Raw genomic sequence first — 27,528 nt, 5'->3', positions numbered from 1 at the left:
CAGGGAAATACTTGCTATTTTTTATGTACAACCTGCCAGCCACCATTAGCAAATCCTTAATCCTGTGTTCTTTAAATGAGGAAGCATGGTAATGGGTGTGGTGACTGCTCACAACACAAGGTGGCACTTAATCTTGTGTAGTTTAGATTATGATTTGTATAAAAGCTAGTTTTTGCCTGGCGTGGTAACACATGCCTGTAGTCCCAGCACTTGGGAGGCAGAGGCAGGCGGATCTCTGTGAGTTCAAGGACAGCCTGGTCTACATAGTGAGTTCCAGGACAGCTGGGACGACAGGGAGATCCCACTTCAAAAAGACCAAAAAAAAAAAAAAAAGCTAGCTTTTTATGTGCTTCTGCTTTTTGCTGTCCAGCTTTCTCAGCCAGCTGTAAGCATTGAAGGCCAGGTGTCAAACCCTCCGTCCACAAGTAGCACAGAAGTGAATTCTCAGACCATCCCTGAGAAACAGCCTTCGCAGGAAGTCAAAATGGAGGTGGATCACCCCGAAACAGCAGACACTCGACCTGAGGAGATTCACGAGGTGAGAGTAGAGCTGGGTAGTCACTGTTGTGCTTTTCTTTAGGACCCAGTCAAGAAGCCAGTTTTGACAAGCAATACTGATAATTAGAATTTATTGCATTTTTGGAAGAGAGTTCAGATATGTCCATAATGGAGAATAAATAAGATTATGATAGTAATCCTGTTCCCAGCTTAATTTTGTTGATATACTGAAAATTCTTTCCATGTCTTTTAGGCTAAAACTGAAGATTGTAAAGTGGAGCCTACAGAAGTAGAAGAGAGGGGTACTGAGTTAAAAAATGACATAAAAGAGGAAGAAGACCAACCAAGTACTTCAGCGACCCAGTCTTCTCCAGCCCCAGGACAGTCAAAGAAAAAGAGTAAGTCAGAGTTGGCAAGAGAGTTCAGTTGGTAAAGTGCTTGCCCCACAAGCATGAGGAGGACATGAATTTGGTTCCCAGTACCAAGGCAGAATGCTGGTCATGCACACAGTGGTTTGTACATTTTAATCCCAGCCCTTGGGAGGCAGAAGCCAGCAGATCCTATGAGCTCCATGCCAACCAGGGCTAGATAGTGAAACCTTATCTCCAAAAAAAAAAAATTGACGTGACATAGTTGCACACTTGTAATTCCAGTGCTGTGGAAGTGGAGACAGCAAGGATTCCCTGGAGCTTAAGACTAGTGAGTCCCAAATCCTAGTAAAGACACCCTGTCTCAAAAAACTAGGTGGGTGACTGGTGAGGATGTCACCGAAGATTGACATAGAGTGTACATGGCATACAAAGAGAGTAGTCTTTTAGGCTGTTTTCAGAGGTAGCTGAGAAAATCCAGAGACCCAGAGTAGAATGGAATCGTGTTTCTTACTACTAATGTTAGGAAAGAATTTTTTGCTTTGTCTCCTTTGTGTCGAGCAGCTGCACTGTCTCATACAGCATGACAGCTCTGAGGTTACTGACCCCTTTTTTTTATTTTTGAGAGAAAGTCTCACATAGCCCAGGATAGCTTTGAATTCCTGACATTCTCTTACCCCCACATCTCAAAAATTATAGATGGGTGTCACTCTATCCTTAATTTTTTTTTTTTAATCAAAACTCTTGAGCTCACTTGAGCTGGAGATACGGCTTAGCCATTAAGAGCATTGGCTTCTCTTGCAGAGGACCTGGGTTCTGTTCCCAGCACCCACAGGTTGGTTCCCAGCACCTACATGGTGGCTAACAACTATCCATAACTCCAGTTCCAGAGGGTCCAGCACCCTCTTCTCTGCCAGCATTGCATGGAGGGGTACTCTTACATATATGTAAGCAAAACGGTCAGGTATATGAAATCAGATTTTTGAAAAATTCTTAATTTAAACCATTAATCACTTGGTTCTTAAATGGTATATAGCTTGAATTCCATTTGGGACATGCCAGCAAATCTTAAAGTCTTAAATCTAGTGCTTGCCATTAGAATAATGAACGTATCTTTCCCCTTCACTCTAAAGTTTTTTGGGTGGTGGTGGTTGTTGTCTTGAGACAGGGTCTCCCTGTAGCCCTAGCATTGTGTTGATCAGGCTTGCCTAGATTTTACAGAGATCCTCCTGCCTCAGCCTCCCACGTGCTGGGGCTCTAAAAGTTATTAAGCATTTTAACAACTCTTTCCTTTAGGCATTAAGAAACCAAGTCTTGTCAGGTGTGGTGGCCCACGCCTTTAGGGAGGCAGAGGTAGGCGGATCTCTTTGATGAGTTTAAGGTCAGCCTGGTCTACATAGCAAGTTGCAGGCCAGCTGGGGGCTACAGGGAGACCCTGCCTCAAAAATACCCGGGTGTCGCGGGGGAACCAAGTCCTTTTTTGACTTCTTAAACACTGGTGTCAAAGTGGGGAGGGCATTTTCTTCTTCCCTTTTCTTCCTGTTTTGTTGGTTGGTCAGTTTTTGAGACAGGGTTTCACATTGTAGCCCTTGCTGCCCTGGAACTCAGGGTATATACCAGATCATCCTTTTGCCTCTACCACTTAGGATAGTTTTGTAGCTCAAGTGGTCCTTGAACTTTGACTCTATCCCAGTCTGACTTCAACCTCTAGATCTTTTTTCGTCAGCCTGCTTAGTCAGGCATATGCTGCCACACCCAGCTCAGAAAGGACATTTTCTGTTCTGTTTGGCAGAATCCTTCTCTGGATTATGGCCTGGAACTCAGAGATCCACCTGCCTCTGCCTTGCAAGTGCTGGGATTAAAGGCGTGTACAACCATGCTTGGCTCTTCTGTGTTTTAGGAGCCTTTGATCCTCTTTGTCTTTAACTAAATCTTTTCTATTGAATTTGTGACTGAAAAATTAACTGAGCTAGTAAGGGTTGATGACAAAATCCTATTTTTTAGGCTAAAGGAGAACGGGAACTAGTATCAGAAAATAAGCCTTTAGTTAAGTTTCTGACAAAAGTATGTAGTCACTATTTTATGATTCTTCATAGGTTTTTAGAGCTTAAACGTTTTTAAAATTCCTTTTGTTCAGTGATAACTGATTTCACATGTACTCTCCTTGAAGTTTTCAAGCCAGAAGAACTACGACAAGCTCTGATGTCAACATTGGAGGCACTGTACCGTCAGGACCCAGAATCCCTTCCCTTTCGTCAGCCTGTCGACCCTCAGCTTCTAGGAATACCTGTGAGTACTTGGTATTTTCATTTTTTCTTTTTAAATTTAGTAGTAGCTTTATTGACACATAATTCACATACTATACAAATTACCTAATTAAAGCATACAGTTCAGGTTTTAGTATTTTCACAGCTAGTCTTTTTGAGACAGTGTCTCCCTACAGCTGCCCTGGAATTCACTGTGTAGACCAGGCTGGCCTTGAACTCACAGAGATCTGCCTGCCTCTGCCTCCTGAGGCGTGCGCCCCCATGCCCAGCCTAAAGGAAATTATTTTTAAAGAAATGCATATAAACTCCTTTGTAATAGTCTTCTTTGCAACATAATGGCCTGCTGGATTGTTTAGTTGATTTTTGTCATACTAAGAATCAAAAATCCCAATGCCTAATGAGCCACATTTCCAGCCACTAGTATTTTTTTTCTTTTTTAAGATTTTCTTTTTTAATTTTATTTGTATGTTTGTCTGCATGAATGTAGTGCACACCTCTAAGGCCAGAAGAAGGAGTCAGGTCCTCTGGAACTAGAGTTAATGACAGTTGTGAGCCATATGTTAGATGCTGGGAACTGAGTCCAGGTCCTCTGAAAAGCAATAAGCACTCTTTAACCACTAAATTACCTCGCCAGCCCCACTAGCATATTTTGTTTTGAGATTCATCCATGATACCATGTCAGTTCTTAGTACTTCATTCCTTTTTGTTTTATTTTTAGACAGGGTCTCACTTTATAACCCATTGGTCTTAAACCTTAAATTCTCCTTTTTCAGCCTCCTGTGTGCTGAAATAATAATAGGAATGTGTCTGGAGAATCCATACTTTTTTTTTCTCAGTTTGTGGAGCTACTTCATCTAAAGAAGTGACAGACATTAGTCAACTCTCAAGAAGGAGGCAAATCACAACACATCACACAAGGGGCTGGAGAGATGCTCAGCAGTTAGGAGCACTGGCTGCTCTTGCAGAGGACCTGGTCGCAATTCCCAGCACCCACATGGTAGCAAGCAACCATCTATAACTTCAGTTCCAGGGGATCAAACACCCTTTTCTGGGCTCTAGGCATTACATGCACAGGTCCACTTACATGTATGTAGGCAATACACTCTTACACATAAAATAAGAATAATAAAATTCTTTTTGAAAACACATCACATAAAAATTGATGGTAATAATAGGAAGATATTCCATCTGCCCTAAATACTGTGCCCAACAGTGTGTAATGCTGTGTCACTTGTACTTCTAGGATTACTTTGATATTGTGAAGAGCCCCATGGATCTTTCTACCATCAAGAGGAAGTTAGACACTGGACAGTATCAAGAGCCCTGGCAATATGTAGATGATATTTGGCTCATGTTTAACAATGCCTGGTTATATAACCGCAAAACTTCAAGGGTATATAAGTATTGCTCCAAGCTCTCTGAGGTGTTTGAACAAGAAATTGACCCTGTCATGCAAAGCCTTGGATACTGCTGTGGCAGAAAGGTAAGAAGTAATTTTATCACCTGCCTTTACCTAGGATGTAGTGTTGACTTTAGTTAAAAATATCCTGCTTCTGATTTTGCCAACCCCTCCACCTCTGCTCCTCTTTACCACTCTCCCCTTTCTCCTTTCTCATGGTGCTTGGGACCAAACCCAGGGCCTCAGTAAACACTTGGCCGATGAGTTACCCCAATTGCAACAGGCCCTTTCTCTTAATGTATTGTTTATTCTTTCACACAGCACAGTAATATCTGTGTGTATAGAATGTACTTTCTATAAAGTCATTTTTGGATAGGTAAAAATTATGTGACAGAACTGACTGCTTAGAATATTGAGTCATCAGGCTAAGCTCATTTAGAGTAGCAGCATTAAGTTCCCCTGAAGATGCAGCTTGCCCTGCAGCTAATGACTTTCCTATGCATGCCAGTTCACAATGTAGAATTCCACATGCCCTCTTGAGTGTCTGGAATAATGCTGGAAAAATATGTTTACTCCACATACCTCAGCCTTGTGAAATTAAGTTGTAAACTTGGGGTGATTTTTAGTAACTGAAGTGGTTCATTGTGATAATTGAGAGCTAAGATTTCACTGACTTGTTTCTGATTTTCCGTTTTGACCATTCTACCTTGTGTTTCTGGTCCTTATGCTCTTAAACAAAAAATTTCTTTTTCAGTTGGAATTCTCTCCACAGACACTCTGTTGCTATGGCAAACAGTTGTGTACAATCCCTCGTGATGCCACTTACTACAGTTACCAGAACAGGTAAGCTCAACCACATGTGGACATAGTCCCTGTGTCCTTGTGTCTAGGGAATGCATGCAGTGCAGATGGACCACTGCACGCACATACATCATGGTTGGTTCATGTGTGTGACTTGCTTGAAAACATCTGTATAGCACAAGTTCTCTTTTGCTTTCTGCCTTTGTTTGCAGAATTATATTTTCTAGTGAAAAATACCCTCATATCAATTGTCTTGACCTTTTTCTACATGTGTGCTAGGAGTAAAATTTAGGGCCTTATACCTGCTAGGCAAATACTCTTAAACCGTTTTTTAGGAATTGTTTCTTGTTGTGTATAGCCTATCTGTAAGTTCTTACTCCTGGAGTATAAGTGTATTAGTTACTTTTCTAATAGTATAATAAGATAACATAGCCAGGGAACTTAGGGAAGAGTTTATTTTGGCTCGAGATTCCATTATGGTAGGGAGACAGGAGCAGGAAACAGCTCTCATCTTGAACCAAAGCCATGAAATAGAGCAAACTGGAAGTAGGCAAGACTAGGACCTCAAAGCCCACCCCCAATACAGATTTCATGAACTCCCCAAACAGCACCACCAACTGGGGATAAAGTGTTCAAATACTTAAGCCTGTGGGGGAGATTTTCTCACTCAAACCATCACAGAGTGAAAACAGCATTTGAATATTTCCCTTGTCTCTGAGGCAAGTCAAAGACAAACCTCTAGGGCTGGGGTATAGGTATTTGTTGTAGCTTGCTTGCCTAGCATGCTTTAAACCCTGGGTTCAGCCCCAGCACCACTAAACTGGAGTATGAGCTTATTACTTGAGCATTCAAGAGGTAAAGAGAGAAGGATCAGAAGTTCAGGGTCTTCCTTGGCTGGCTACATAAGTAGATTTGAGCCCAGGCTGAACTCCATGAGACCTTGTCTAGACCTTGTCTACAGTGTTGTCTCATGCTCAGTCAGTGGCTGTGCTCACAGACGTTGTGTTCTTAACTGCTAACCATAAATGTCAGTAATCAGCCTTGATAGAGCTTACATCTAGTGTTTCTTTTGGGTAAGAATATGGATCAGTATATAGCCATATTGAGCAGTCAGTTCACATTTAATTGATTAATAACAACAGCACAGCTGTTTGGTTTTGTTGAACTTGTGTGGTACAGATGTATTTTCAGCTTTTAAGAATTAACGTAATTTTTTTGTTTTATTTACCAAAAAGTTAAGTTTACTTCTGACGATACTGCTTTGTGAGCATTAGAATCTAGGTTTTTACTCCTTAAATTTACTAAGAAGGACAAAAGTTTTATAGTGCCTTATATTGAAAATGCAAGTGAGACACTGGGATGGTGATGCACACCTTTAATCCCAAGCATTCTGGAGGCAGAGAGAGGCAGATCTCTGAGAGATGGAGGCCAGCCTCATCTACATAGGGAATTCCAGGCCATCTGGAACTACAGGGAGATAAAAACAAAACAAAAATTGCAAGTAACAACTGGCATGAAATTTTCCTCCTGTTAAAATTTTGACAATTGCCTGGTATAGTGGCACACGCCTTTAATTCCAGCACTTGGAAGGCAGAGGCAGGTGGATCTTTGTGAGGTCAAGGCCAGCTCGGTCTACCTAGTAAGTTCCAGGCCAGTTGGGGCTACAAGGAGACCCTGTCTCAAAAAGACAAAAAAATCCGACCAGGCGTGGTGGCGTACACCTTTAATCCCAGCACTTAGGAGGCAGAGGCAGGTGGATCTCAGTGAGTTCAAGGCCAGCCTGTTCTGCATAGTGAGTTCCAGGACAGCTAGGGCTGCAGGGAGATCCTGTCTCAAAAGGACAAAAAAAGAAAAAAAATCTTGACAATTATGCCATTTTTGGATTTTTATAAACAGCTGTAATGCTGGTTCATCTTTGTGCCAAGACATGCTTAATCATGTACCTGCATACATTACTTTTGCCTTTTCATGTGTGTTACTCTAACTGTAATTGGTGTTTTACTGCTTTGTATAAGGCTATTTGGTGGCAAGACAGTTTTTATTAATGGTTTCCTCAGGACCAGATTAGGTTTTCAATCCCCGTTGTTAGATATTAATCTTGTGCTACTGTGTCAATAGTAGATAAATTTTTTTTATTCTCAAAGAAGAAAAAGTTCTATCCATTAGTACTGATTAGTAAAATGAGATCCAGCAGTTCTGGTGGGATGCTGTGTTTTTATTTGCTGTAATCTTTTACTGTTTGTGATCCCATTGAGATATTTAATGCTAATCTGTGCTTTGCCTTGGCTTTCTGCTTTGTGTTGTCCCGTCTTGCTTTTGTGTTTTTGTTGTCCTGCAATCCCTCATTTCTTCGTTTGTTTTGTGTTTTTTTTTCTCCCTCATGCTTGTCGTTGTCTGCGCTTGGCTTTGATTGCAAAAAACAAAAAAACAAAAACTGTGGGGCCCATAAATCTGCATCATTGAATGTCCTTGTCGCCGTTGATGACCTGCTCTCTGCTCCCGTTCCCCTCCTTGGCCTGCTGTGATTGGTGGCTTCGTTGCTTGGCTTTGGCTGTGTTGTGTGAACGGAACAGTTCACCCCAGTATGGCCTTCTTGCCGACAGGTATCATTTCTGTGAGAAGTGTTTCAATGAAATCCAAGGGGAGAGCGTTTCTTTGGGGGATGACCCTTCCCAGCCTCAAACGTAAGTAACTACATTATTCTGAAAAGTACTGTTTCATTCTCCATGCTCAGGTGATTTTTCTCAGGCATTTCTAAGTGACCTTGCACTCTGTCCATCAACTGTAGGCGGGCATTTAAATGCGAATTAGTTGATGAAAGTAAATAAAAGTTAGAGTTCTTAGTGTTTGGTTAATGCAAGAAAATTTTCAGACACACAACCTAAACTGCCTATTTGGTAGTTTTATCTCTTAAAATACAGTTTGATACTCCATTTCAAACTAACGCAACTGGGATTAAAGGCGTGCACCACCACGCCGGCAACAAGGAAGAACTTTTAAGAATAATTTTAAATTTTTCACAGGTTCATATTTACCTATAATAAACAAACTGGTGAAAGCATTTAAAAAAAAATAGGATCTTCATGGTGTTAGTAAAACAGGCCTCTTTAGGCCACCTAGTTTTTCTAATTTTTGTTGTAAAGCAGCTCTCTCTTTCAGTCACTATTGAAATGTGGAGTAATGGACTCTGGCTACTAGTCTGGGAGAATAGAGACCTAGGAACCCTAAAGAGAAACATTCTGACTCTTACCTGAGCAGGGAAGCCCACACTAGTGAGGATTTCCCACCTGCTAGAAAGGATGTCAGCCTTACCCTTAGAACTGTAGAGTGGCTTCTCAAGTGTTCTCAAACTTAAAGCAGTAAGACTCTTGAGTCTGAGAAGTATAGAATTGCCTTCCTGGTTCTACAGGCCTATAGTGGGCCTAAGATTCTGCTTTTCTAACAAGCTCCCGGCTCATCCTGAGTGCTAAGGGTCTCCAGATCACAGTTTTCTTATCAAAGTAAGGAAAAACCAGCATCAAAAACTCTTGGGCAGTGTGATATGTAAGACTTGAGGATGGACGTTACAGAAAAATTTTGAAAACTATGAAATGATGAATTTTTGTCCTCCAAAATTAGTTCTTTGGGGTAGCCGTAAGAACCTGAAGTGTATGGTGAGCCTTCCATTTCTACCATGACTTAAAAATAGAACTGACATCTGGTTCCTGAAACCAACCTTCCCTCCTGCCTTGGTGAGAACTTGGAGTACAAGTGTACATTAGCACCTCTCCTCTCAGCTATATTTTTTGGAGAAGGGTTGAGGTCTTGTCTTAGCTCTTAGCTTCCCAAGTGCTAGGAATATAGGCAAGTGCTACCACACCGAACTAAAAGTATCCTTAAATAGTTTGCATCTCACGAGAGATGGGGAACCACAAACCATTAAAAAGTTATATAGTGAACCAGATTTTAAAAGGGAAAGAACTGGGCATGGTGGCACATGCCTTTAATGCCAGTGGAGGCAGGAGGATTTGTGAGTTCCAGGCCAGCCAGGGCTACATTCTGAGACCCTTTCTCCAAAAGAGGGGGCGGGGAAGGAGAATGGGGATGGGACTATCTTAGTTGATTCTTGTTCCCCACAGTTAAATTCATTAACTGTGAAGTACTGTAGAACTTTCAGTTGTATAAAAGTGAATTTTCTATGAGAGTGAGTTTTGTTCCCTATAGAAAAGTCCTCAGGTTACTCTGTATTCAAGTAGGCATTCCTTCTGTGTTTTTTTTTTTCTCATTGTATCCATTTTCTTTCCTTAGTACAATAAATAAAGAACAGTTTTCCAAGAGAAAAAATGACACACTGGATCCTGAACTGTAAGTATTTCCTCATGAAGTCAGTGCACTATGAACTTTTTTCTTCCTTTCATTTCTCTTAGTTTGCCTAGCCAATCAGATGGCTTAATGTCTTTAAGCTGAAACCTGCATGTCATACATACATCTGCATAACTAATAGACACTTGGGAACATTCAGGGGCTAAGTCAAATATTATTACAGTTAGTGTTCATTTGGACTTCACTAAATCCACTTAATGTTTTGGTATTTAATTGGCCCATATGAAACATCAAGTTATTTCTGCTCATTTCTGTGTGTTCATTTTTCCCCTCTGAATTTCTAGTACTTGCTTGTAATGCCTTGGCTTATATTGTCAACTTTCAGAGCCTAGACAGTGAAACATACAAGTTTCTGGATGCTCTCAAATGGACCGGAGAAAGTATCAGACTCAGTAGTTTCAACAGCTGAGTCAAATTTAAAATTGTCACATTAAGGGGCTGGAGAGATGGCTCAGTGATTAAGAACACTGGTTGTTCTTGCAGAGGACCCAGGCTCGAATCTCAGCACCCACATGGTGGCCAACAACCGTCCGTAACTCCAGTTCCAGGGGATCTGACGCACTCATCTGTCCTCCATGAGCACTGCATGACACGGGTGCACTTACATACATGCAGACATAATAACATTATACTTTTTTTTTTGCTTTACCTGTAACACTAAAAAAAAAAGGTTGTAATGTTAAACTAATTTTTCAACTCTTGGGGAATAATGATTGCCTTTTGAATTGTTAAAAATCATAGGAAATTTTGAAAGCTTTCCTTTGCATTTCTAGGTTTGTTGAATGTACAGAATGTGGAAGAAAAATGCATCAGATCTGTGTCCTTCACCATGAGATCATCTGGCCAGCTGGGTAAGGCTTAAGAGCAGTTTTTGCTCCTGAGTTTATTTTATGCGCATTATTTTTTTTTCTTTTATTGCATGATTGTATCTTCAAGTGTGCATGTGTGTGTGTGTGTGTGTGTGTGTGTGTGTGCTCGCTCGCATGTTTTTATGGCTAGCCTGGAGCTCATTGTGCAGACCAGCCTGGGCCTGGAAGGATGGCTCAGCTAAGAACACCGGCTGTTCTTGTTAGAGAACCTGAATTTGGTTCTCAGATAGCTCACAACTACCTGTAATTCCAGTTTCAGGGGATGTGATGCCTTCCTTTGGCCTCTGTGAGCACTTCCACATATGTCCATATATACATATATATCTATATATATATACACACACACACATACATATGTATATATACATATATATGTATATATATATGCTTTTTTTTTTTTTTTTTAAAGTAAAATTGTTTTATTCTAAAATTACCTTATGGGCTAGAGAGATGGCTCAGCATTTAAGAGCACTGGTTGTTCTTGCAGAGGACCTGGTTTTGTATCCCAGCACCCACATAGAAGCTAACAACTGTCCATAACTCCAGTTCCAGGGGTTCTGGTGGCCTCTTCTGTCCTCCTCCGGCATTGCACAACACAGGTGCACTTACATGTATGCAGGCAGTACACGCATACACAGAAAATATTTTAAAAAGCAATCAGTAGAGAAGAAAAATCAAATGTGAAGAAATAGGAGGTGGACATATAAACTGATTGCACATGGAAAGTTTAGGTTGTAGAGAATGTGAAAATTATACTTAGTACTTTCTTAACTGTCTTTGAGACAGGCCTGACTTGTTGGTAACCAAGGATAACCATGAAGTACTTGTCCTCTGTCTCCCTCAAATCCTGGTGGTGTAGGCGTGTAGCACACTCAGCTAAGGAGAATGAACTCTTTCTTTTTTGTTGTTGGTTCTGGGGTTTTTTTTTTGTTTGTTTTTTTTTTTGGTGTTTTTGAGACAGAGTTTCCCTGTAGCCGCAACTGGCCCAGAAGTCTCTTTGTAGACCAGGCTGGCCTTGAACTCACAGAGATCAGCCTGCCTCTGCCTCCCAAGTGTTGGGATTTAAGGCATGCACCACCATGCCCAGCTTGTCGTTGGTTTTTTGAAACACAAGGTCTTACTGCACCTCTGGCTGGTCTGGAACTACCCATCCTCCCATCTTTCTCTACCTCTCAGGTGTTGGGATGCAGTTGTGTGCTGCCACTTGTTGGAATTACCACATTTGGCTTCTAAGAGCTGTTTGTGCATTGGTTCTATTAATTTTGTTGTATAAGTAGAAATACTTGGTGCAAGTTGTCTTTTGAGTTTTAACTTGACAGATTTTGTTACATGTTGCTTTAAATGCTTCTCTTTGTGTTATGTAAACAAAGTCCTGGTTGATGTTTTAGGTTTGTCTGTGATGGCTGTTTAAAGAAAACTGCACGAACTAGGAAAGAAAATAAGTTCTCTGCTAAAAGTAAGTTTCATTCTTAAAGGTAAATCTTGATAAAAACATGACTGAATCCCAGTTAAAAAAGAAACTATAGGTACTGGAGAGATGGCTCAGAGGTTAAGAGCACTGACTGCTCTTGCAGAGGACCTAGGTTCAATTCCCAGCACCCACATGGCGGCTAGGAACCGTCCTTAACTCCGGTTCCAGGGGACTCCAAAGCCCTCTTCTGACCTCCGTGGCATTGCATGATGTGGGTGCACTCACATACATGCAGGCAATACACTCATACACATAAAATAAAAATTTTTTTTAAAAAACTAGAAAGTGAATTCGTTTGTTTTAAAATTACTTAGCCAACACAAAGTAACTCTGTGACCTACTGAAAGCAGTTCTGAGAAAAAGGCCTCATCAGCATGCTCTTCCTCTTTCTTCTGTTTCCTCCTCCTCTACAGCATGGCATCATGTGGCTAGAAGTGCTGTCAAGGAGTGACTCCCCCAGCGTGGCCTGTGGCATTTAGACTACCTTTAGGTCTCACATGGTCTTCTCTACTGAGGAGAGATTCTCAACTGTAGCTTTATTGAAAAAAGTACATGAGATTTGAGTTTGCATCTCAGGATGTGTCAGTAAAAATTTGAAGCATTGTAACTTTTCCCCCAACCCTGTAATACTAGGAATTGAACCCAGGCCATACCTTGGTAACTCTTAACTTTGATACTCCTAGGGTTGCCATCTACCAGACTTGGCACCTTTCTGGAGAATCGTGTGAATGACTTTCTGAGGCGACAGAGTCACCCTGAATCAGGAGAGGTCACTGTTAGGGTTGTTCATGCTTCTGACAAGACTGTGGAAGTGAAACCTGGCATGAAAGCAAGGTATCAAAGCATTTCCTTTTCTTCTCACATGGATGCACAGTTGTTCGTGCGTAGTCAAGTGCGTGTTGATTTCAGTCGGAATGACATTGTGGTTTCTCCCCAATCTGAATTGTGTAGGTTTGTAGACAGCGGAGAGATGGCAGAATCCTTTCCATACCGAACCAAGGCCCTCTTTGCCTTTGAAGAGATTGATGGTGTTGACTTATGTTTTTTTGGCATGCATGTTCAAGAGTACGGCTCTGACTGCCCCCCACCCAACCAGAGGTAGGACCACCTTAATATGTCTAGCTTCTCGTTTTAGGGGTGGGGAGAGCAAAGGGAAGAAAATGATTGATATAGCATGAAGAAGGAGAAAGCCAGTGAAACCATAGGCTGACCCAGTTTCCTAAACAGTCACCATCTAATCTTCCTACAGTGAGATAACATAACATACAAATGACAGTGAGCAACAAGCCCAGGAAAGCAGGAAGATGTTGGAATGACTCCATATGTGATGTGACCTTTTCTCTCCCTGTTTGATATAGGAGAGTATACATATCTTACCTCGACAGTGTTCATTTCTTCCGTCCTAAATGCTTGAGGACTGCAGTCTATCATGAAATTCTAATTGGGTACTTAGAGTATGTCAAGAAATTAGGGTAAGCATATTAATGATGGCTGTCTTTTAAAAATAATGGGTATTGTTACAGTGTTGTGAAGGTATAATCTCAACCATGCTGGAGCATCTTTAAAATGAAGTCTGTTTCCATGTGTTTTCCCATCAATCCTTTAGGTCTGTATAGTTAAACCATTGTGTACAGTTTGGATTAATGGTGATGTTACTCATTTAAGAGCAAAAATCTTACTTGATCCTTTATACGTGGATAGTAAGCCTAAAACAAGCTGGCCATGGTGGGACTCCAAGGTCTGAGGCTAAAGTATGCAAGTTCCAGGCCAGCCTAGGCTACAAAGTAAGACTGTGTCTGTCTTAAAATATCAAAAAACAGCAGGGTGTGGTGGCACATGCCTTTAATCCCAGCACTTGGGCAGGTAGATCTCTGAGTTCAGGGCCAGCCTGGTCTACATTGTGAGTTCCAGGCCAGCTGGGGCTACAGAGAAACCCCATCTCAAAATGACCAAAAAATAAAAAGATAATGAAATGAATTAAGATCTGAAGGTATTCCTTACCTTTAAAATACATCCTGGAACTATTTTTGCCCTAACTTGTAAGGTACTACTCAGTTCATCTTGCATTAGCCTCTCCTGCTTGGATGGTTCTATATTCCCTTTGTGTTGTAGTCATCTTTGAACTTAAAGTACAATTTGGGGTTTAGGGATCAAGAGCTAAGTCAGCCCCTCTGTAAATAAAGTTCACAGTGCTCCTCCATGGACCCCCCCCCCAAAAGAGTAGGTAGTGGGATCCATTATTATTGCATAGGTTTTATGTAGTTCTGCCTTAAGAATTTTATCTGTATGCTATCTTGAGAGAAATCATTGATTTTTGTATTTAAACCTTGCTGTTTAAAGTGTAGTGTTTTCTCAGGTGTAGTAGTGTGCAATTGAAATCCTAGCACTCATGGATCCATTTCAGCATTCTCTGGGAGAGATGATCTCTTGATGTCCCTTCTCCTTTTGTTGTTAGATACACAACAGGACATATTTGGGCATGTCCACCAAGTGAAGGGGATGACTATATCTTCCATTGCCATCCTCCTGACCAGAAGATACCCAAGCCCAAGCGCCTGCAGGAGTGGTACAAAAAGATGCTTGACAAGGCTGTGTCAGAGCGTATTGTCCACGACTACAAGGTCAGTTAGAACATGGAAATGTTAATCAGTTTTGCTCTTTGTCTTTTCTTTGAGTCTTCTGGTCTGCCTCATACTGTGAGAATTAGTATAATTATGCTAACTTGATAAAGTATATTTTTTGAATACACAAAACTTTTAAAAGATGCCGGGCGTGGTGGTGCATGCCTTTAATCCCAGCACTCGGGACGCTGAGGCAGGCGGATCTCTCTGAGTTCAAGGCCAGGCTGGGCTACATAGTTCCAGGACAGCTGGAGCTACAGGGAGACCCTGTCTCAGAAAGACAAAAAAAAAAAAAACTACATGTTACAGGACTTATGAATGGAGCTGGACTGTCAACACTCAGGAGACTGAGGTAGTAGGATGTAGGATTAAGAATTCCAGACAGAAGTCTCGTCTCAAAAAAAAAAAAAGTGACGCTCTTACAATTTAAAATATTTTCTGAGGGGCTGGACAGAAATGGCTCAGTGGTTAAGAGCACTGACTGCTCTTTCCAGAACACCCAGGTTCAATTCCCAGCATCCACAGGGTGGCTAATAACCATCTATAACTAGTTCCAGGGGATCTGACACCATTGTGACCTCCAAGGGCACTACACAACACAGGTACACTTAAACACATGCGGGCAATACACTTAAACACACAAAAGAATAAAAATATTTTAAAAATAAAATGTTTTCTGAATGTCTCCCTGGTGTATAGTTTGTTTAGGTAACAATCTCTGTCAGCCTTCAGTGGACGTTTTTACTTACACCATGTAATGAAAGATTTTTCTATGTTTGGCTGTTTTTTACAGGATATTTTAAAACAAGCTAATGAAGATCGATTAACAAGCGCAAAGGAGTTACCATACTTTGAAGGTGATTTCTGGCCAAATGTTTTAGAGGAGAGCATTAAGGAGCTTGAGCAGGAAGAAGAAGAAAGGAAGCGGGAAGAGAACACCAGCAATGAAAGCACTGATGTAAGGACGTTCTTTCCTCACAGTGTCCACCTTCATTCTGATGACTAATATACAACTCAAACTTAAGAACTTAAACTTAGTGTAAAGGCGTGCCATCATTTTGCTAGATCTCATACACCTCTCAGCACATAGGGAAGGAGGAGAACCAGGATTCAAGGCCAGCCTAGGTAACATAGCAAGTCCTGTCTCAAATCAAAGGGTTACTATGATTCTAAATGGTGTCCCTTGGACTTTGGGTAATATAATCTGATAAAATAGGAAGAAATCCTGAAAAACTGAACAAAAATGCCTAAGAGACCAAATTATGACTTTTATAGGCTACATATAATCTCTGGTATATTGTTTTCCTATTTTTCCTGCTTTTTAAAGCACCTTTTTAAAATGCAGGAAATATTTCCCTGTCTACCATATGGAATCTGCCTCAGCTAGCCCAGTCTGTCATTTACCCAAAGCCCATCTAGAATTACCACTGTGAATTTTGTGGTGGCTCACACCTTTAATCCCAACACTTGGGAGGCAGAGGCAGGTAGATCTCTGTGAAATTCAGGCCAGCCTAGTCTACATAGTGAGCTGTAGGCCATCTGGGGCTACAGGGAGGCCCTATCTCAAAGAAAACCAAAAAATAAATATTAAAATGGTAAGCTCAAGAGCAAACGACAAGCAGCTTCAGAGGAAAGGTGGTCTCTGCCTTCAGTGCTGTTCCAGATCCCTTCCTAACAACTTGACACATTTACAGGTAACAAAGGGAGACAGCAAAAACGCTAAAAAGAAGAATAATAAAAAAACTAGCAAAAACAAGAGCAGCCTGAGCAGGGGCAACAAGAAGAAGCCTGGCATGCCCAACGTGTCCAATGACCTGTCTCAGAAGCTGTACGCCACCATGGAGAAACACAAAGAGGTGAGAGGCAGCCGCCAAGGTGGAAGGGCCCGCCTGGCAAGCAGGGTTCTAAACTGCCAACACCAACTGCCATTTACGACGGGAGTGCTGGACATGCAGAGGGAAGAATAGAGGGTGCATAGAGTTGGTCGTAAGAGCGTGTTTTCTTTAGCAGTGTTACTATTAGAAATTGTTACAGATTTATATGTGTTTGTGTGTGAGTGCAAGCATGGTTTGTCCAGTCCTGTTTATAATCTTTTTAGGTTGTAACCTTTGTCCACTTTTTCAGGAGAGTTGACGCTTCAACAAATATTTTTCGTATTTTATCAAGCTCCTTAGAACTTCATTGGCCATTCCAGTTTGTAATGGTGCTTGGTAAAGAGCTATGAATAAGAATGTTAAGTATTAGCCTTTCAGAAGGTGAATTAGGAAACTGAATTGGAGAGCAACTCAAATGGACTTAAAACCCCATCCAAATTAAATCTTGAGTTTGTTACTTTTGTTTTGGGGTGTTTTGTTTTATTTTTAGATTTATTTACTTAGTTTGTGTGCATGTGTGTGTCTGTCTGTCTCATGGTGTATGTGCATACCATGTGGATACTGGGAACTGAACCCAAGTCCTCTAGGAAACGAGCCAGTGCTCTTAACTGCTAGGCCATCTCTCCAGGTCTTTGGGATTTATTTATTTATTTTTTTTATTTTTTTAATGAGTAATTTGAAATTAGAAGTCATTATTGGTGAGAAAGAAATAATCTGTTTTGTTGTTGTTTTGAATTGGAGTTTTATGTCTCCCAGACTGGCCTCCAGCTCACTGAGTAGCTGAGAATGGCCTTGAACTCCTGATCCTCCTGCCTTCACCTCCTTGGTACGAGGATTGAGGGCATGTGTTACCATGCTAAGCTACATCCCCAGCCTGTGTATTTTTTTTCATATCACAGTTCACCTGAGATGTAATCATAACCAGATTCTTATAGGAAGTATCTGGCAGTTATGTGGGGATAGAACTGAAGGCTTCATTTTAGGTATGGAACTATGACCAAATAGTTAAGCAGTTTCAAAAAGAGAAATTAATATATAGAACCTTCTTCTGAAGAGATAGTACCATTTCTCCAGAGCATCGGTATCAGGTGCCACTAGTCTGTCTCCTCTCCCTCTATTACTTAGATGTAACAAACTACTATGACCAATATTAGCATAAATTCTGGAGGCCTAATACTGTTCCCTCAGTCATACTAAGGACATGGAAGGGCACCCTGAGTTCTAGTGGACACCACTAACTAGATAATTAAGTAACAATTAAATTTTTCAATCAGTATTTTTCCCACATAATTCTGGTATGACTAACAAGCATTTGGGGAAAGCTCTTAGAGTATATTAGGAGAGATTTGACTTAATACTGTGGAAATATTCCATGGCTTCATCTTATCTTTAGAGCTAGAACAATTTTAGAGCTGAGGAGGGAGTTATAAATTCATGACTTTGCCAGGTGTGGTGGCCCATGCCTTTTATCCCAGCACTCAGAAAGCAGAGGCAGGAGGATCTCTGTGAGATCAAGGCCAGCCTCGTCTCCATATTGCATTCCAGGCCAGCTGGAACTATAGAGAGACCCTATCTCAGAAGACAAAAAAAAGAAATTCATGACTTGGGAGCTAGAGAGATGGCTCAGTGGTTTAAGATCCCTGGCTGCTCTTGCAGAGGACCTGCTATCGGCTCCCAGCAGAACCACATAGCAGCTAACAACCGTCTGTAACGCAAGTTCCAGGGAGTCCAGTGCCTTCTTCTGGGCTCTTTGGGCATTGTATGACACAGGTACACTTACATACATGCAGGCAATTTACTCATACACCTAAGACAAAAAAAAAAGAAACTCATAGCTTGACTCTGCTATAGGGCAACAGAAGCATAATGCCTACTGTAGTATATTGTAGGTCTGCTAATTTATACAGATTTTCAGCCTGTCTACTATTGGCTGAGAGTAGAGGGCTGGGCCTAGCATGGTTATACACACCTGTAATCCAAGAATTTGGGAGGTAGAAGCAAGAGGGCTCCATGAGATTATGTCTCACATTTTTTCTTTTAATTCTCAAAATTCAGACCTATGGGAAAGCTGCAGAGGAAACGTTCAGTGCCATTTGCTCTATATTTGTTGTCAGTGTTTTAGAAAGACATCCAAACGATTCTGAGTCGTGTTCACTTGCATGTCTCCATAGCAACAGGTCCCAGCCTTTTCCTTCTTTGATGCCATGAGAATGTTGTTTGAATCCAGGCCATTTAAATTTTTATGGTTACTTTCTTGTACTTAGACTCATGCTAAACCATGGGTTGCATGTTTTGTTTTTTTAAATGCATATGAGTGTTAGCCTTTATGTATTTAAGTGTACCACTTCTGTGCCTGATAATGGAGGCCAGAAGAGGACATCATATCCCTTGGAACTAAAGTTATAGAATGTTTTCAGCCACCATGTGGATCTTGGGAATCAAACTCTGGTATTCCGCAAGAGCAGCAAGTGCCCTTAACCACTGAGTCATCCACCTCTCCAGCCCCATGGATTGCATCTTAACGTAGACTCTCTTGAAACAAAACACCCACTGCCTATGTGCTGGATCTAGATAGATGCACGGATGGATATTTGCTTGTTTGCTTGAGACAGGGTCTCACTGTGCAGCCCTAACTGGCCTGGAAATCACTCCGTAGGTCAACATGGCCTCAAACTCACAACAATCTATGCTTCTACAGTACTGGGATTATAGGGGTACCTGGAAACCACCAGGCCCAGTCCTAGACTAGTCTTATTTTGAAGGAATTATTGAATGAAGTGGAAAAGATAACGATATGAATTTTTGGTTCATTATACTTTGTCTCAAGAGACCAGAGACAGGCTAGGCATAGTGGCACACATTTTTAATCCCAGCACTGCAGGCCACACTGGCCTGCATAGTGATTTCCAGACCAACTGGGACATGGGGAGACTCTGTCTCCAAAAGATGAAGTGGGGCGGTGGGTAGGAATAGAAGAAAGGGAGGTGTGGCTGTCCACCCACCCCTCTGATGTCTCAGTCCTTTCTGCCTCGGTGTCTCTGTAGTTCCAGAGTCACAGTGAGCTTGTCTATTTTGCAGGTCTTCTTTGTAATCCGCCTCATCGCTGGCCCTGCTGCCAACTCCCTGCCCCCCATCGTTGATCCTGACCCTCTTATTCCCTGTGATCTGATGGATGGTCGAGACGCATTCCTCACCCTTGCAAGGGACAAGCACCTAGAATTCTCTTCACTCCGAAGAGCCCAGTGGTCTACCATGTGCATGCTGGTGGAGCTGCACACACAGAGTCAGGACCGTTTTGTGTACACCTGCAACGAGTGCAAGCACCACGTGGAGACACGCTGGCACTGCACTGTCTGCGAGGTAGGCACCATTTCATGGGAAGGGCAGGGTAGGCCATATTGGTCTCTATTGTCTGAGGAATAGTGCAAAGGTGTTAAATAGGCCGGGCCTCATGCTGGAGTCACAGAGCAGAGATGGAAAGGCTACTTTTGTCGTTTTCTAAAAGGAACTTTTCTAGCCTAAGCAGAATATCTAAAGTGCTTTTGAATGACTTACCTGGCTCTCCTTTTTTCCCCAGGATTATGACCTATGCATCACCTGTTATAACACTAAAAACCATGACCACAAAATGGAGAAACTAGGTCTCGGCTTAGATGATGAGAGCAACAACCAGCAGGCAGCAGCCACCCAGAGCCCAGGAGACTCTCGCCGTCTGAGCATCCAGCGTTGCATCCAGTCTCTGGTCCATGCCTGCCAGTGTCGCAATGCCAACTGCTCCCTGCCTTCCTGCCAGAAGATGAAGAGGGTTGTACAACACACCAAGGGCTGCAAAAGGAAAACCAATGGTGGATGCCCCATCTGCAAGCAGCTCATTGCGCTCTGCTGCTACCATGCCAAGCACTGCCAGGAAAACAAGTGCCCCGTGCCGTTCTGCCTCAACATCAAGCAAAAGCTCCGACAGCAGCAGCTACAGCACCGGCTCCAGCAGGCTCAGATGCTCCGCAGGAGGATGGCCAGCATGCAGCGGACTGGTGTGGCAGGGCAGCAGCAAGGCCTGCCATCCCCAACTCCTGCTACTCCAACCACACCAACTGGCCAGCAGCCAACCACCCCACAGACACCCCAGCCCCAACCCACTGCTCAACCTCAGCCTACCCCTCCCAATAGCATGCCACCCTACTTGCCCAGGACTCAAGCTGCTGGCCCTGTGTCCCAGGGTAAGGCAGCAGGCCAGGTGACCCCACCAACTCCCCCTCAGACTGCTCAGCCCCCCCTTCCAGGGCCCCCACCTGCAGCAGTAGAAATGGCAATGCAAATTCAGAGGGCAGCAGAGACGCAGCGCCAGATGGCCCATGTGCAAATTTTTCAAAGGCCAATCCAACATCAGATGCCCCAAATGACTCCCATGACCCCTATGGGCATGAACCCACCTCCCATGGCCAGAGGTCCCAGTGGGCACTTGGAGCCAGGGATGGGGCCCACAGGAATGCAGCAGCAGCCACCATGGGCACAAGGAGGGTTGCCTCAGCCCCAGCAAATGCAGTCAGGGATGCCAAGGCCAGCCATGATGTCTGTAGCGCAGCATGGTCAGCCCTTGAACATGGCTCCACAACCAGGATTGGGCCAAGTAGGTGTGAGCCCACTCAAACCAGGCACTGTGTCTCAACAAGCCTTACAAAATCTTTTGCGGACTCTCAGGTCTCCCAGCTCTCCCTTACAGCAGCAACAGGTGCTCAGTATCCTTCACGCCAACCCCCAGCTGTTGGCTGCGTTCATCAAACAGCGGGCTGCCAAGTATGCCAACTCTAATCCACAGCCTCTCCCTGGACAGCCTGGCATACCCCAGGGACAGCCAGGGCTGCAGCCGCCCACTATGCCTGGTCAGCAGGGCGTCCACTCCAACCCAGCATTGCAGAACATGAATCCTATGCAGGCGGGTGTCCAGAGAGCTGGCCTGCCCCAGCAGCAGCCCCCACAGCAACTCCAGCCACCCATGGGAGGAATGAGCCCCCAAGCACAGCAGATGAACATGAATCACAACACAATGCCTTCACAGTTCCGAGACCTCCTGAGACGACATCAGATCATGCAGCAGCAGCAGCAGCAGCAGGGAGCAGGGCCAGGAATCGGGCCTGGGATGGCTAACCACAGTCAGTTCCAGCAGCCCCAAGGAGTTGGCTATCCCGCGCAGCAGCAGCAGCAGCAGCAACGAATGCAACATCACATGCAGCAGATGCAGCAAGGGAATATGGGACAGATGGGCCAGCTCCCCCAGGCCTTGGGAGCAGAGGCAGGAGCCAGTTTGCAGGCCTACCAACAGCGACTTCTTCAGCAACAGATGGGGTCGCCTGCTCAGCCCAACCCTATGAGCCCCCAACAGCATATGCTTCCAAATCAGGCCCAGTCTCCACACCTACAAGGCCAGCAGATCCCTAACTCTCTCTCCAATCAAGTGCGCTCTCCCCAGCCTGTCCCTTCTCCACGGCCACAGTCCCAACCCCCACATTCTAGCCCATCCCCAAGGATGCAGCCTCAGCCTTCTCCACACCATGTTTCCCCACAGACCAGTTCCCCACATCCTGGACTGGTAGCTGCCCAAGCCACCAACCCCATGGAACAAGGGCATTTTGCCAGCCCGGACCAGAATTCAATGCTTTCTCAGCTCGCTAGCAATCCAGGCATGGCAAACCTCCACGGTGCAAGCGCCACGGACCTGGGACTGAGCACCGATAACACAGACTTGAATTCAAACCTCTCACAGAGTACACTAGACATACACTAGAGACACCTTGTAGTATTTTGGGAGCAAAAAAATTATTTTCTCTTAACAAGACTTTTTGTACTGAAAACAATTTTTTTGAATCTTTCTTAGCCTAAAAGACAATTTTCCTTGGGACATGTAAGAACTGTGCAGTAGCCGTTTGTGGTTTGAAGCAAACACGCAAGATGAACCTGAGGGATAATAGATTACAAAGAATATATTTTTGTTATGGCTGCTTACCCCAGCCTTTTTTTCCCCTTGTGTGTGTGGTTCAAGTGTGCACTGGGAGGCGGCTGAGGTCTGAAGCCAGCCGGATGCTCCTGCCTTGCACCTCCAATAGGTTTTATTATTTTTTTTAAATTAATGAAAATATGTAATATTAATAGTTATTATTTACTGGTGCAGATGGTTGACATTTTCCCTATTTTCCTCACTTTATGGAAGAATTTAAAAAGAACATTTCTAAACCAGAGGACAAAAGGGGTTAATGTTACTTAAAATTACATTCTATATATATATATATATATATATAAATATATATAAATTATAATTAAATACCAATTTTTTTCTCTGGGTGCAAAGATGTTCATTCTTTTAAAAATGTTTAAGAAAAGAAAAAAAAAAAACTCTCCTTTCCCCTCAAGTCAACTTTTGTGCTCCAGAAAATTTTCTATTCTGTAAGTCTGAGCGTAAAACTTCAAGTATTAAGATAATTTGTACATGTAGAGAGAAAAATGACTTTTTCAAAATATACAGGGGCAGCTGCCAAATTGATGTATTATATATTGTGGTTTCTGTTTCTTGAAAGAATTTTTTTCGTTATTTTTACATCTAACAAAGGAAAAAAATCTAAAAAGAGGGTAAGAAACGATTCCAGTGGGATGATTTCAAGATGCGAGTGTCCCTGGGGTTTCTTTGCTTGCTTTCTTCCTTACTCTGCCCCCCCCACACACACTTTCTGTAAAACTTGAAAATAGAAAGCAAAAACCCTCAACTGTTGTAAATCATGCAATTAAAATTGATTACTTATAAATATGAACTTTGGATCACTGTATAGACTGTTAAATTTGATTTCTTATTACCTATTGTTAAATAAACTGTGTGAAACAGACAGCTTAGCTTTGTGTGGCTGTTTCAGGGCCCATCTTTGTCTTAGAAAATGCCAATTTAGGGGGCTGGAGAGATGGCTCAGAGGTTAAGAGCACTGGCTGCTATTGCAGAGGACCCAGGTTCAATTTGCAGCACCCACATGACAGCTAACTTCAGTTCCAAGGGATCTGACACCCTCTTCTGACCTCCATGGGCATTGCAGGACATGTGCACTTACACGCATGCAGGCAATGCATAAAAATAATAAATATTGAAAAATATTAATATTGAAAAAAAAAAAAAAAACCTGCTTAAGACTGGGTGGTATAAGCTGGTAGAATGCTTGTCTACCCAGAGATGGCCTACAGTGAGTTCTAGTCCCCTGGCTACATAGTAAAACCCTGTCTCCCAAAGAAGAAGGGGGGAACCTCTTTAATGCCTTTGATACAGAACCTTCTATCTTGTAAAGATGGCGCTTTTTTTTTTTTTTTGTCTTTTCGAGACGGTCTCCCTACCTGGAACTCACCATGTAGACCAGGCTGGCTTCCACCTCACAGAGATCGTCAGGCTTGGCAGCAAGTGCCATTACCACTGAGCTCACCAGCCCAAGGATGACCTTTTGTTTCTGTTTTAACATAGGCTCCCACTGCCCTGGCTGGCCTCAGACTTGCAGTGATCCTCCTGCCTTTGCCACACAGTGGCACCGCTCCTGGCTCAAGCTATTCATTGTACAGTCTCTTCATATGAGGTGGACTTGACATGCTCGCATTCATCAGGGACAACCCCAGAAAATGGATCAAAATCACCTGCCCCAGGTCACTCACCTAGGAGACAACAGCTCCTATCTCTGGGCCAGACCAAACAGTATGCAAATAATGACGCATTCCTGCCCTTGAGCTAGCCAGCTTGGCCCTGGTGTTGATTCCACATGGAACAGGAAAATGCATGTACATGTACAAGGTAAGGACAAAGAAAGGTCTGGGGATATAGCCCAGTTGGAAGAGTGCTCAGAAACACCCTGGATTCATTCTTCAGTATTGCCCCAACGCTCTTTTTATGAGACCCTGTCTTAAGTTTAAGTGGCTGGGCACGCCTTTAATCCCAGCACCCGGGAGGCAGAGGCAGGCGGATCTCTGTGAGTTCAAGGCCAGCCTGGTCTACATAGTGAGTTCCAGAACAGCTGGGGCTACAGGGAGACCCTGTCTCAAAAAGACCAAAAAAATACACAAAAGTTTAAGTGATATAATCTGAGTACTTGGGAGATAGGACCAGAAGGATCAGAAGTTTCTTGTCTCTTGCTAGAGTCAACAAAAGTGTTAGTAGGCCAGCACATCCTTGAGTGTTGCAAAGAATAAGTGGGTTAGAGATCACTAAAAGGTTCCAGAGTCCTGGTATGGTGCTGGGACTACAGGCGTGTGCCACCATGCCCGGCAATGTAAAGGTTTTTAAGATACAGGCTCATTGGGCTGGAGAAACAGCACAGCCATTAAAGGCTCAGGCTCACAACCAAAATGATAAGGTCTCAGGGCTGGAGATGACTCAGCAGTTAAGAGCACTGACAGCTCTCACAGAGGATCCAGGTTTGAGTCCCGGCACCCACGTGACAAACAATCACAACTCCAGTTCCAGGGGATCTGAGATGCATTCTGACCTCTGGGCATTTCACACACAGGTGCACTTACATGCATGCCGACAACATATTCATACACATAAAATAAAAATAAATTTTTTTAAAAAAAAAGGTCTCATGCCTAGCATGGTGGCACACACCTTTAATCCCAGCACTCAGGAGACAGAGGCAGGTGGATCTCTGTGAGTTCAAGGCCAGCCTGGTCTACATAGTGAGTTCCAGGACAGCTGGGGGACCCTGTCTCAAAAAAGAACAAACAAAATAAAAGGTCTCACTATGTAGCCCAGGCTAACATGGAACTCATTATGTAGCCCAGGCTGATCCTTCTATCACAACTTCCTGAGTATGGGCCACTACACCTGGCTTGGTTTTGTTTTTTTTTTTATTACAGTTATTAATTTATATATTTAGCTATTGCATGTGTGCACACCTGCACATGCCTCAGTGGCTGTGTGGAGGTTAGAGTGCAACTTGTAGGAGTTGATTCTCTCCTACCATGTGGGTCCCAGGGATCTAACTCAGGTCTTCAGGCATGGTGATATGCACATTTACATGCTGAGCCATTTCCGTGGCCCTGGTTTTGGTTCTTTTGAGACAGAGTCATTTATATAGCCCAGGTTGGCCTCCAACTCACCTTGTAGTCAAGGATGACATTGCACTCCTGATCCTCCTGCGCTTCCCAAAGGCTGGAATTACAGCGTGAACCATCGTGCTGGTTTCTGTGTTGTGCCTCTTAACCCAACAAGGGTCTAGAACTCGGGGTCTTGCACATGCTGTTCACTGAGCCACACCCCGCTGTCTGTTTCCTTTGGATCTTAGAATGGCTTAGAATGATCTTAGAATGGATCTTAGAATGGCTCATGAGAGTGTAAACTGTGTGGTCCCGGACTTCACTGTTCTGTCAGCAGCGCCTGGAACATCCTGGACACAGAATGAATCATTTGAATGACCTTGGCTTTCCCTAACTCCCTAGCCACCCCTACCTCATGAGCCTTGTAAGATAATTGTGGGAAGACCAAACAAATGTGAACCTAGCCTGCAACTAACTGATCCAGGGGAGTTATCTATTCATTTTATATGCCTACCATCCTTCCTGGCACACAGGACTGGGTAGGCATTTAAGGTCATCTTTGACCACATTTTGAGTTTTAGTCCAGTGTGAGCTAGAGACCCTGTCTCAAGACAAAAAAAAAAAAAGCCAGGGGTGTGGTGGATGCCTTTAGTCCCAGCACTCAGGAGGAAGAGGCAAGTGGATCTCTGTGAGTTCAAGGCCAGTCTGGTCTACATAATAAGTTCCAGGACAGATGGGGCTACAGGAAGACCCTGTCTCAAAAAGACCAAAAAGATTATTTTTAGAAAAAAATATTTTTTGGGGGGGGGTGGTTGAGACAAGGTCTCCCGGTAGCCGCAGCTGGCCTGGATTCCCTAATGGAAAGTTGGCCTTGAACTCACAGAGCTCTGCCTTCCTCTGCCTCCCGAGTGCTGGGATTAAAGGCATTCGCCACCACTCCCAGCAAGAAATTTTTAGATGTATTTCTTTTTTATTATATGTGTCTGAGTATTTAGTCTATATGTATGTATGTGCACCATGTGTGTGCAGTGCTCATGGAGGCTAGAAGAGGCCCTCAGATCCCCTGGAAGTGGAGTTACAGGCAGTTGTGAGCCTCCAAGTGGGTTTGGGGAGCTGAAACCAGGTCCTCTGCATGAACTGCAATGCTCTTAATCATTGAGATATCTCTCCAGCTCACATTTACTTTAACTTTTTTGTTTTGTTTTTAGAAAGGGTCTCCCTGTAGCCCCAGCTGGCCTGTAACTCACTATGTAGACCAGGCTGGCCTCATTCACAGAGATCTGCCTGCCTCTGCCTCCCAAGTGCTGGGATTAAAGGCGTGAGCTACCACGCTTGCTTAATTTTTTAAATTGACCTAAAACCTTCTTTGACTCTATCATAGGATCCATCTAGCCTCTAAAAGCTTTATATTATGCTGATGTGTGTGGGCATTTGTTTATTGATTGACAGTTTAATGCATTTTTAGTTAAGCCCCTTCTTTTGTTTTGTTTTGTTTTGTTTTGTTTTGGTCTTTTTGAGACAGGGTCTCCCTGTTGCTCCAGCTGTCCTGGAACTCACTATGTGGACCAGGCTGGCCTTGAACTCACAGAGATCCGCCTGCCTCTGCCTCCCGAGTGCTGGGATTAAAGGCGTGCGCCATCACGCCTGGCAAGCCCCTTCTTTATACAAAGAACACTGCAACCTATTGCAGCTAATATCCCCATTACAAATTAAGAGGGAAGTTAGGACTGAAACCATCAACCCTTTTCATTTTCCAAACCATCCTTCTAGCCAGTCTATAAGGGCCTTCAAAGCAGCATCAAGAGCTGCATTGTTAGGCTGGTCATGGTGGCACACGCCTTTAATCCCAGCACTCAGGAGAGGCAGAGACAGGTGGATCTCTGTGAGTTCCAAGCCCAGCCTGGTCTACACAGTGAGTTCCAGGCCAGCTGGGGCTACAGGGAGACC

The 27,528-nt window shown here is 43.3% G+C and overlaps 1 protein-coding gene across 2 annotated transcripts in view; it reads left to right on the top strand.

The window, feature by feature from the left end:
* The window catches only part of Ep300 (E1A binding protein p300), an 82,706-nt gene extending 59,302 nt beyond the window's left edge, over positions 1–23,404 (top strand). The window contains exons 15-31 of one of the 2 annotated variants that reach the window (XM_008844815.3): positions 371–538; positions 752–896; positions 3,037–3,155; positions 4,377–4,616; positions 5,287–5,375; positions 7,937–8,017; positions 9,621–9,677; positions 10,469–10,546; positions 11,953–12,020; positions 12,719–12,869; positions 12,987–13,133; positions 13,394–13,507; positions 14,491–14,656; positions 15,450–15,614; positions 16,351–16,512; positions 19,609–19,890; positions 20,108–23,404. In XM_008844815.3, coding sequence (XP_008843037.1) covers positions 371–538; positions 752–896; positions 3,037–3,155; positions 4,377–4,616; positions 5,287–5,375; positions 7,937–8,017; positions 9,621–9,677; positions 10,469–10,546; positions 11,953–12,020; positions 12,719–12,869; positions 12,987–13,133; positions 13,394–13,507; positions 14,491–14,656; positions 15,450–15,614; positions 16,351–16,512; positions 19,609–19,890; positions 20,108–22,312 — 4,437 coding nt within the window. In that variant the 3' untranslated portion in view covers positions 22,313–23,404. Of the gene's footprint in view, positions 1–370; positions 539–751; positions 897–3,036; positions 3,156–4,376; positions 4,617–5,286; positions 5,376–7,936; positions 8,018–9,620; positions 9,678–10,468; positions 10,547–11,952; positions 12,021–12,718; positions 13,134–13,393; positions 13,508–14,490; positions 14,657–15,449; positions 15,615–16,350; positions 16,513–19,608; positions 19,891–20,107 lie in introns of both variants that reach the window. The other variant, XM_017801028.2, reaches the window with a different exon arrangement.
* Positions 23,405–27,528: the final 4,124 nt, after the last annotated feature.

This window comes from Nannospalax galili, unplaced genomic scaffold (assembly GCF_000622305.1).
Source record: "Nannospalax galili isolate Female #2095 unplaced genomic scaffold, S.galili_v1.0 scaffold180, whole genome shotgun sequence".
Classification (NCBI taxonomy): Eukaryota; Metazoa; Chordata; class Mammalia; order Rodentia; family Spalacidae; genus Nannospalax; species Nannospalax galili.
This window is presented reverse-complemented; position numbering and strand designations above follow the sequence as displayed.